Source organism: Ceratosolen solmsi, unplaced genomic scaffold (genome assembly GCF_000503995.2).
Source record: "Ceratosolen solmsi marchali unplaced genomic scaffold, CerSol_1.0 scaffold10, whole genome shotgun sequence".
NCBI classification, from domain to species: domain Eukaryota; kingdom Metazoa; phylum Arthropoda; class Insecta; order Hymenoptera; family Agaonidae; genus Ceratosolen; species Ceratosolen solmsi.
This window is the reverse complement of record NW_011948412.1, coordinates 10,218,274-10,229,579: the sequence shown is the minus strand read 5'-3', so window position 1 is coordinate 10,229,579 and position 11,306 is coordinate 10,218,274. Positions and strand designations below refer to the sequence as shown.

Here is an 11,306-nt window from a genome sequence, read left to right as displayed (position 1 = left end):
CCTCGCTCATTTTATTGACCATAGAACGTCTATGTTAGGCGATTTATTCTCTGGATTTCTATGGCGATTTAGCGTTGATTATGATCACTGATTCATGCCGATCGCTTGCCTTAATGAGACGTCTTCAAATTTTTAAGTCCATAAATATCCAGCAGACAGCCCTTATATATTTATCTAAAGCGATCTTTCCAGCGTCATCGCATTCCAAGATCCACAAAATTAAGCAAGAATTCGAAATGCTCGTCGTCGATGCGGCTCAAACGGCAATTAGGAAGTGGAGTGACATATACACCGTAAACATAATTGCAACTCGGCCCTTGCAGCTCTGGTCACATATAATATCAGACGTAACGGCGAATTTCTTTGTGGATAGGTGGACGAGGGACGACGAACGACGAACGACGAACGACGAACGATCGACGAGGGACGGGAAGCGGGGGAGTAGAGCAGAGGAGGCGCGTTAGCCGAAAATCCGAAGTCACGCTTTCTTTTTCATTCTCGGAGCCAACGCTTCTGGCCGGCTGCGCCTCCGCCTCCTGCACCTTCTTTTTTTCTTCTTTTTTCTTTACCTCAGAATCATCGCGGGCACGCGCCACAGCCGTCGCGCGTGCCACTCTTCTCTGCTTCTTCCTTTTACCTCCCCCTCTTTGCCATGCTGCCGCGTTCAGTCCTTCGACCGCCTGCTGACCGCCGATAAGATCCCGCATCTGCCTTCTCTCGACGAGTGCTCGAAAGACAGAGAGAAAGATAAGAATGTAGCCTCCGTAGGCGCCCTTCGGGTACCTTTCGTTGTTTGTCTACGTCGCCGGTGGGATTAAAGAAAGAGACGAGGCCGATTGTAACTGCCTATCTTTAGCCCCACTTTGGGCATTTTCCTTTCTAAGCGTAAGCAAAAATCGCATTCGCTGTTACGCTACAATGCTTATGTTAGAAAAAATTGGCCAGTGACGTTGAAGGACACTTTCATCATAGCTCACCTTTTACCTGCAGTTCATTCTCCATTCCAATTTCGTGTATTTCACTTCTAAAATCCAAAACCACTTGGCTCCAATTTTTTACAATTCTCTATAATATTTCTCCAACACACGCAATCGTTATAATGTACCACATATGAGTACAGACTATACCTTATACTTAACCAAAACGAATGGTTAGGTGACGTTAAATGAATTCCCATGGGATAATACATGGCATTCTGTACTCATAAATAAATATTATGTGGCTTCGAAAGTGCTATGTCCTTGGTAAGTATTATCCTATTCTACATACGATTTTGTCAATTTTAACGAGGTCAACTGTGGAGTTGAAAATTTAAATTTAAATACATGACGAGAGATGGTGTGTGTGTGTGCGCGCGCGCGCGCGCGCGCACGAGAAGATACGTGAATAAATAACTGATTTGAAGAATACAAGAACCGCTTTCTCTTTATTCGTCGGAAAGCATCCACTCGACGTCCGCTTCAATTTTTCCGGACCCGTTACGCAGAAACCCCGTATAAAGGACAGTGTATATTTCTTACATATGCGTGTTTTGTGTGTGTGTGTGTGTGTGTGTGTGTGTGCGCGCGCGCGCGTGTATAAAGATATAAAGAGACGGGAACTTATGAGAGCAAGGCAAAACAGTTTCGGTTTATTTCAGCCGAAAGTTAGATCATCGCTGAATAGACGACGGAAATAAGTCCTCGCGAGGTCACAAAAAAACACCGGGTAATGGAATATCCATTGTACTACCGTTTACGAATGAAAAATACAAGTTCGGTCGTCTCCCTTTCAGAAGTGTCCGCGTGACACGGGATTCGCTCCTCATCGGCGAGAATATTAGCATACGGAGAAAACTTAACGACGTATGTGAGAGAGGGAGAAGGAGGAGGTAATTGAAAGAAGCAAAAGGCAGCAGATGAGTATGTTCCTTTGTACTTCCTTTCCGCGTTGCTGTAACGACACGTTACGTATGCAAAAGAGAAGAAGCCAATATATCTTGGAAACCGCTTGATTTCCGCGGATTTTACAATAGATGATTTGTACCAACTGCTGTACATCCTTTGATGCCCCAAGGACAGTGCACACGCCTCTGTAATATATTATTTGTAATTCGTTGTATAAAAAAACCTTGTGTCGTTACCTGTCTCTATGACCCAATGAAATGTAGCTTATTTTTGTATTTTCTATCGAATTTGGAATCATTTAAATAATTAGATGCATTTTTTGATCAATACAAAATAAATTTATCCTACAATGAAAATACATCATACTTATATTGTATTACGAATAAAGAGAATTGATAGGCATTATTTTTTTAATTTTTTTTTTCTTTTTTTTTTTCTTTTTTTTTTCTTTTTTTTTTCTTTTTTTTTTTAATAAATAGGTAAATATCGAAATAAGGATTGTTAATTAATAGTTCTGGCAGAAGTAAGTAAAGGGCAGTTGATCGCAATTTTTGTTTCTAATGCAATCGGTCGAAGGTGTCGAAAATATCAGGAGTAATGAACAATTAATAGGCGTCGTAAATGCAGCTGATTGAGCGACTAGTGCGATCTATCTTATGTGGGACAAAGATTTTGCTGACTCCTTAGCGGCTGTGATCTCATTGTGCTTATTACAGCATTTTGTTCAGTCGTTTCCGCCAACGGAGACAGCCACATATAAAAACCACCCTCCTTACTCGGCGAGTGACACACAAGTGAAACTTCCGCTATGGCTGAGCCAATATACATCCCAATGCCAAGAGACGGCAAAAGACGTAAAAGACATGAAAAATAATTGAAGGAAGGTCGGTCCTTTGCGGTGTCCAGTATCTGTCTAGCTATACGCTGTATACGGACGATCCAAGTAGATAGAAGGAGATACCAAATGTTTCTTGGTATTACGAATAAAACATAAAGCCAGCAAAGAACAGCAGCGAAATATGTCCAACCTTGCATTATTACATTTTATGATTCTATATTCTAGGTTTTGGTGATTGCAATTATTAATTGTCTGATTTAATGCTTGACAAAAGGCTGTTGTTAGACTTATTCAAACTATCAAAATAGTGTGTATTTATGAGATAAATGGATAAAGTATTTAAGGCATAATTGGGATCTATAAACACGCCCAAAAATCAAATAGATGCGAGTTGTCAATGGTTAATAAAGTACATCAAGCCAATACAATATTCTTTTGGTAATAAAGGTAATGCTTAATTTATGAACCGTACAAGCTTTATATATTTATGACTTTATATGTCGACGAGTCTAACTCAAGTAATTCACAATCAACCAAGAGCGGTGAAATATTGGCTTGACGCTTGGCTTTTTACACTTTAATCATAATTAATGTATAATAAAAGTCCCAATTTACGACACAAGATCTTGCTGTTTGGGAGACATTTTTGCATCATGAGCAAAAGGGATTAAATAAATAATACGCGTATCATTCGTGTTAAATCGCAAAAAAGATAATCATAATAGTTGAAATATCCTTTTCTATGTTTTTCTAATCATTTAAAAATAATTACATTTAATCAGACGGTGTATAGAGTTCGTTAAACTCATAATTCATGCTAAGAGGGTAAACAACGACGAAGGAGAGTGAACGAAGAAAACGACGTCTATTTATCTTAAATAATCTTACCGATAACTACCGATTGAATAATTGAATTATAATAATCCGATCGATGCAATGACAACGATGGCCTAATCCATAAAGCATTTGTTGCAAAATATTAAATATAACAAAAGAAAAAAGGAAAGAAAAAAAAATTTATTTACAAGCGTTAAAGGAATGGGATCCGGTGCGAAGAGTGATCCCCGTTCAATGGAAACTGCAGAAATTCAAATTAATTATTGCAAGCGTAATTGTACTTACCCATAAAGCATGGCCGCACCGGCGATTCCGCCACCGCATTGAGCCGCAATATAGAGGGCGGCACGTAATGGCGAGACCTTCCGGGATAGAGCAAAGGACACCGAGACTGCGGGATTCACGTGGCCACCTGTCGACACATCGCAAAGTTCATCCGCTATTAACTCGACGTTATTTTGTCGCGTTTGCGAGGGGGCCCGAGCACCCCATTCCCCAGCCTCCCCACAGTCCATTTAAATGTGGAATTTAATTTTATCGATTTTATCGAATTTAGTCTTTGGTGCGCCAACCATCAAGCACCTCAGCTGTGCGATATTTAATTAATACGAAGGCGAGCGAATAAATTTACGCGGGACCGATAAACACGGGGCCAAAATTTTTTAACAATTTAAGCGGTTCCGTGATCTTACATTGATGCATTTGAAAATTATTATTATTATTATTATTATTATTATTATTATTATTATTATTATTATTATTATTATTATTACTGTAAAACTTTTATCGATTCATTATGTATTTATCTTACGTCGTGGTAGGCTACATCCGAGCTTATTCCATCTTTCTAATATTTTTTGTTTTTGTTTTTGTTTTTGTTTTTGTTTTATAAACAATGCTTATATAAATGGAGTTGCAACCTAATGGACTGGTTATTTTGCAAATCTTATTATTAATATATCGCTCGATTAAAATTCACAATTCTTCTACTTATTTACAAATGCTTGGTATATGACGAAGAATGTACAAAATGTAACGGTCCCGAAGGAAGGCATAATAAGTCGGGGTTACGAAGCAAAATAAAAATAAAGATATAGCTTAATAGTCTTCACAGAGCCAATCTCTTAGAATTTGAGAATTGTTATCTTACGTGTAAATAAACGTGAATGCACGCGCATTTATTTATTTTTGTATTATCCTGTGGACTCAATGCAAATGTAAATTAATACGTGAAATCTTTTAAATGTTCCACACAGAGAGAGAGAGAGAGAGAGAGAGAGAGAGATATGCTCACGAGGAACTATACAATTGACTAACAAGCCAATCGAGAAAAAGAGGGTGGGTTGGTGACAGAGGGGCACGAGGAATGAGAGGACCACAAACTTTACTACAAAGATAAACAGAAACACATAGGACTGTGTCTTTTATTAATAAGATACTCGGTTAGAACAATCTTGCCATGTCTCTCCACTATAAATCAGCTTATTATTGTACTATCGAAGATCTGCTGTCGCTTTTACGTTTTATTCGCTTATTTGATTCCTCCTCTACTTCTTTATAAACACGATAATAATCGCTTTTCATGAATCACGCATAAAGATGCGTCTTTTATTAGAGGAAGATTTTCAACGCAATTCAGTTCCATCCTTCTATATTCCAGTATATGCGTTCGTGCTTTGTCTTCATTATCTTTATAGACATAATTAGGTCGATCCTTGGACGACAATGCCTATCACCCGTGATGCAATGACAATCATAAAATTTCTCTCGTAAGTCATTTTGTAACGGAGATCCGTTTCTTTTCATTCGTAAGCCACCACCAATAAGACTACGGGGTTCTTATAGAAATGACTAATGCCAATTATAAATATTTCAAATTCACCCCCACTTGAAACTCGTTTACCCTAACTCGCAATACCAGCATCAGGGACCAGCATTTGGTCACTGATAAACATCACGAAAAACAGATCTTCTTATAAGCCAATGAAAGAATGCCAATTTTATGGCTTCTTGTAATTAAAAAGGTTAATGGGGATGGTGAGGGGGGAGGGGGGAGGGGGCGGTTATAACGATCGAACGAATGATTCTTACCGCTAACCGGACCGAAGATTAGCTGAACTGCGGCGATGGCGAACCCTGAGGCGATGGCCGTGGCGAGTACGTTGAGTCCGCTACCGGAGACGGCCGAGGCTATGGCTGCCCCGGCGACGACAAACGCAAAGAGGAAAGTGGCAAAGCACTCGACGGCGACCGCGCGCCAGAGCTCGAGGCTACGCGCTTCGATCGACATTGGCTGCTGCTTGTGCTCGAGGTGCAGAGGATCTTGGTGCTGCTGCCCGCGCATCGCGCTCAGCCTCGTCAAGAGGGTGAGGATGTGAGCGTCGAATTCCCGCCCTATACTGCCCGGTACCGACATCTTCCAGTCGTTCTCCTCTCGTGCTCCTTTTTCTCCTGCCCTTGGTGAATCGCTGGTACTGCTGTACGTGCGGCGCGGTGGTGTGTGCGACGACTCTCAGTGGGGGCGGGGGCAGTCGCGGTCACTTGACATCACGATTTGAGAATCGGTTATGAGGGAACGCGGCGAGCTCGTGAGGTGGACACGCGATACCCTAACTCAACGACGACGCGATTTCGAATGACGGCCCGGTTAGGCCAATGCCAGTCGACTCGGAGCTTGAACAAGTGTCGAGGCGACGACGGTGACGGCGGCGTATAACAGCGGCTGCACCCCCACCGCCCCTACTTACTGCTGGCGCTTTCTCCCACCCTCTCTCGCGCGCGCACACACACGCACTCTCTCTCTCTCTCTCTGTCTCTCTCTCTCTCTCTCTCTCTCTCACCAACACTACCTGGCTCCCTCTCTTGCTCCCTCTCTTGCTCACTCTCTCTATCCTATTCGTATTATCCCGCTTTTAGCCTGCATATGGGTTATATGTGTGGATCTCCGGCTCGCTTCGACATCCCTACTATTCTTACTCGACCGTAATATTTAGTTGTTAGTATGCGCTTGGAGAGGGTAACAAAAATCCTAAGCAAAGTGAAATTTAGTTGCGGTCTAATATATAACAACATCCCAACTAACATTTTTACAAATCGAAATCTATTTTTGAAACATTTAATTGTATATCTTATTATTACAATTATAGAATTGCAAGCTCCTTCGCTTTTCTTTTGCATATGTCAAATGATACGTTAAGCAGAGCTGTTATATATATATATATATATATATATATATATATATATACATAATAACACTAGATATTTTGAATAATACTCATAAAGACAAACTTGAAAAAGAGTTTTCTTAGTTTTTTAGAATATTTGCTATATAGAAAAGTTAGTCTAGACATAATTGACTCACTTCAACGAATATAATAATATGTTTAAATAATATAATTTAAATTATCGCTGTTTACACGAAATATATTGTCTTCTATTAATTATGTAAATCAAATGTTCGCAAAAGCTATTAATAATTTTATACAAATGAGATTTTTATTTAATAAATGATAAATCCAGGCATTCCTTGCATTTCAAAAGCAAAGTAGAAGCTAACGATGACTTTCGTTTAATTTAAGAAAGCCAATTTTAATCAAACGCAGCCTCAAATTATAATACTTCAGTAAAAAATAAGTTGTAATAAATTCTCTCCGAGTAAAGAACCAAAATTTATTTGTCGGTAATCAGATACGATCGTGGATGCCCGCCTATACAGTAAAAAGGGCCGAATGTGGGCAAGTGAATCGAAAATGCAGTCCAGCCGTTCTAGCGCGTGCATCGCACCCCCACCGTTTCCTCTCCCTCCTACGGTCTTTCACTAATTCATTATCTCCTTCTATCTACCCACTTCTCCCTCTCTCCCACACTCGCTCTCTCGCTCTCTCTCGCTCTCTCTTACGCTCACTCTCGGTCTCTCTCCCTCTGTCTCTCTCTCTCTCTCTCTCTCTCTCTCTCTCGTACCGTCTCTCCCTTTTCCTCTCCCTTTCCCTGTCCCTCTTTCTCGCCGTCCAACTCATGCTTTTGGCATGTACGGGCTTTGTAATATAACAGAGTGAGTGAGCGAGTAAATGAGTGAATGAGTGAGTGAGGGAGGGAGAGAGGACAGCGTGCTCTCGGATTCGTTCCACAACCCGAGGCCGACGATGCGTGCATCTGCCCCTCGGCCGATCGCGCTCCTCTTTCTTCATTTTTTCTTTTCAACCTTCTTTTTCGGGACCTGGACGCAGAGGCACACAGCCGTCACATCGAGCCTGCAGATAGGCATCGCCTTTACCTGGCCTTCTTACGCGACAGAAGCGCGGCTTGGCCTCTCGCTCATTCTTACCTCCTTTTCTCGAGGGTTTGGATGTTTTATTTGGACGATTTTATTTTTTTCGACAGCCTTTCCTTTGATAGATCTGTATGCCTTTAATTACGTTTCTTCGCATGTTTACGTGCTTTTATGTGAGTTTTTGAATTGACCGAGACACGATTACTGCATTTTTCTTCTCTTCCTAATTTTTATTAGAAATGTTTTCTTATGGCTTTTGAAAATTTTACTTCAACAACTGGGAGAATTAAAAACCATTTCTTTCCAGAACATAAGAATAATGAATTATTTTCAGAAATTAAAAATTATTCAAAAAATTAATTTAATAATTCGTTATATATATATATATATATATATATATATATATATATATATATATGTATTTCTTATTTTTCCTATAGTATTTTAGTAGTATATATATATTAAGAATGAAATATTTTTGAAATAATATATCTTTTCTCGAAATACCCTAAACACTAAAAAGTAAGAGAAACGATATATTAAATATTTTATGTCTATTTTGTAAAACACATCCATATTGATCACTAAAAGATTAATAGAGAATTTTTTTTTACAGTAATTGTACTATTTATTACTCACACATAAAATTATCTGAAACTTTTATTTATTATAATAGAATGTAATTCATAATATTTATAATTATAAATATTATTAATAATTTCAAATATGTAAATCCAAGTATTATTTGAAACTTATTGTATATTTAAATATACCTGAATATTGTTACTATAATTGAGTTAATTTAATTAATAGAATGTATAGGATTAATAAATTGAGGTAAAGTAATAAATTATAATTAAAATGAAAAATAAAATATATTCTTTTAATTATAATAATTTATTAACTTTCAAGTTGGCTGTTCTAAAAAGGCGTTTTAAATAAATGTGGACTTAAAGCAAAGACAATAATAGAGTTATTATATGACTGAAGAAAATCAAGAAAAATATTGTACAAAATTGAAATATTTATGACTTGAGATTTTCAACTTCATTGGAAATACTGATTTATGCTTTTAAGCAACGGCTTTAAATATATTAGATAATCGTATTTGACTTTCATATTTTCCGTATGTTATATATTATTTTCTTATATTTTAATTTGTTCCTTAATCGTTTAAAACACAACCAATATAACAAACTTTAAGTTTAATTCATTAAATGAATAAAATTAATATTAATATGAATGTTAAAATTATTAATAAATACCATGATAAAAATGTTAATATTAAATAACAAAAAAGTATTATTAAATAATATAAATGCTTTTGATATTATAAGTATGTTGTTACTTTGTTGTTACTTCCTATTTATTAAGGCTTATTATTGTTTTTAAAAATTATAATTAATTTCGCTGGGTCTACCACTCTATCGTCATTATATACAAATTTATGTAAATTTACATATATACGCGTATATTTTTAGGTGAAAGTATAATTTGATTTTTCTATTTTGATGAAAATTATTAATGTTAATATTTTCTTTTTATCTTTGATACATAGAGATTTTTAATTATTCGCATTCATTTATTGCACGTTACAATTCAAGCATTTACTTATTTTGGATTAATAGTGATTTTAATAACGATACATGCGGTAAATTGCGAGATAGTGAATTTTCAAAATTACTTATACAAGTTATAAAATAATTTTCATATTATTATTTCAGATTATGTATTTTGTAAAAATTTTCTTAATCATAGTGTCATGATATATTCTCAGTTCAATCAATAAAATCATTTTATAAATGATCAAATTAGGTTCTATTCTCTGGTATTCTTTTCTTTATGGACATTCTATATTACATTTACACTATTCTTAAAATTTCATTCTTTTTTTGTATAAAAAAAATTGAGCTACTAGATACTAAATTCATTTCTTCCAGTTTGATATGAGAATTGGGAATGAGAGATTTGTTAAACCATAATATAATCGACTATGGGATTAATTGCTCTTGCTCATCTAGTATTAAAAATTTTCGTAAATTGTAATCTCATATTAGCATCTTGATAGTGTTTGTTAGTTTCAGTTGTAATAAATCAGAATCAGAAACAAAACGATTCGAGGGCCGTTCTGTTCAGAACTCTTGTCAGCGTTAAGAGGCAATTTCCACAACTTATGCGATTCTCGTAAAGAAAACCGACGCCCGGAAGTTGACCTTTTTGGTTTTAAAGTACTCAAGAAAAGCGTTTCCGCCACCGTTTAAATAAATAACTTGCATTATTGTATAAGAGGTTTGTGTTTTCATTACCGTAATACCAATAACAACAACAACAACAACAACAACAACAACAACAACATATTCACTTGTAAATTTTTGTTCGTAATTATACGGTAGAAATACTTTGCGTCGCGTTTGGATGCACCCATGCAGACGCGTAATAACCCTGAATATATTGTTTTTTGAACAAACCAAAGTTCTAGGAAAGCTGTGAGTGCAGGAAGCGTGACGACAGCGTCAACGACGCTCAACTAGAACCTTAAGTTTCAAGTGCACTTGATAAAACTGTACCTGTAATAGCAGTAATAGATGTAATCGAAGCACGACCTAATAGTTTATACCAAACTGTGGAAACTATAATTGTAAATGAAATTAAAGGCTTACACGTATAGCTACTGTGATTAGTACAAATATTTATTATACTACATAATATTATAAACAATTAATATCCATAAAATTCTTTAATTTGACATTCACTATTTATTATAAATGCCCACAGGATTAGGAAAGAACCCAATACTTAACAATCGTTATACTTACTATAAATCGCTAATAATTAAAAAATTTTGTTAGACATATAAACAGAATGATGAAATAATGCTAATTTCTAAAGTCTAATTAAAGTATGAAGTGAATTGTGCTTTTGTAAATTTTGGCAGGCATTGATTAAATAAATTATTTAACTCCCTCTGTTCAACTATTCTTTTTACATGGATACTATCAATTAAATTCTTTGAGGGCATGAATTTAATTCGCGAGTCTATTGGAGAAAAAGTCTGAAAGTGTGTTCGTGGCTCGAGGAGCTCTATGCATAGTCTCGCTAAAACGTAGGGAAGGCATCTGGAGAAATTAAAATAAATCGAGCAATTAAAGGGGTTTGAGGCTTGTACATAAGACACATAGGTTCGTTTAACAGCGAACGGTATTTATTTTTTTATTGCGAAGGCAGGATACTATTTCAAGAATAAATTATTGCATATTTAAAATATTATTTATTTTAGTTTACATATAATTTCAGGAATCATCTACAAAGTAATTCCATTTTGAAAATACAGTAATATTATAATAGGCTTTTACTAATCATTAAAAATTTGTAAATCACACCTTAATAAATAAGTATATGCAATGACAAAATGTAAACAAAAATATTGTATATAAATTTAATGATTATTTTAACTCTTTCCCATAAACCTTATGTT

General features: G+C 36.1%; 1 protein-coding gene across 1 annotated transcript in view; it reads right to left on the bottom strand.

Annotated features, from left to right (window-relative positions):
• bib (MIP channel family protein big brain) overlaps nucleotides 1–6,228 on the bottom strand; it is a gene marked incomplete at its 3' end in the record, with an annotated part of 30,204 nt that extends 23,976 nt beyond the window's left edge. Inside the window, exons 1-2 of the mRNA XM_011495924.1 lie at nucleotides 5,653–6,228; nucleotides 3,847–3,973 (exon numbers count right to left, since the gene is read on the bottom strand). Coding sequence (XP_011494226.1) covers nucleotides 3,847–3,973; nucleotides 5,653–5,977 — 452 coding nt within the window. The remainder of the gene's footprint in view (nucleotides 1–3,846; nucleotides 3,974–5,652) is intronic.
• Nucleotides 6,229–11,306: the final 5,078 nt, after the last annotated feature.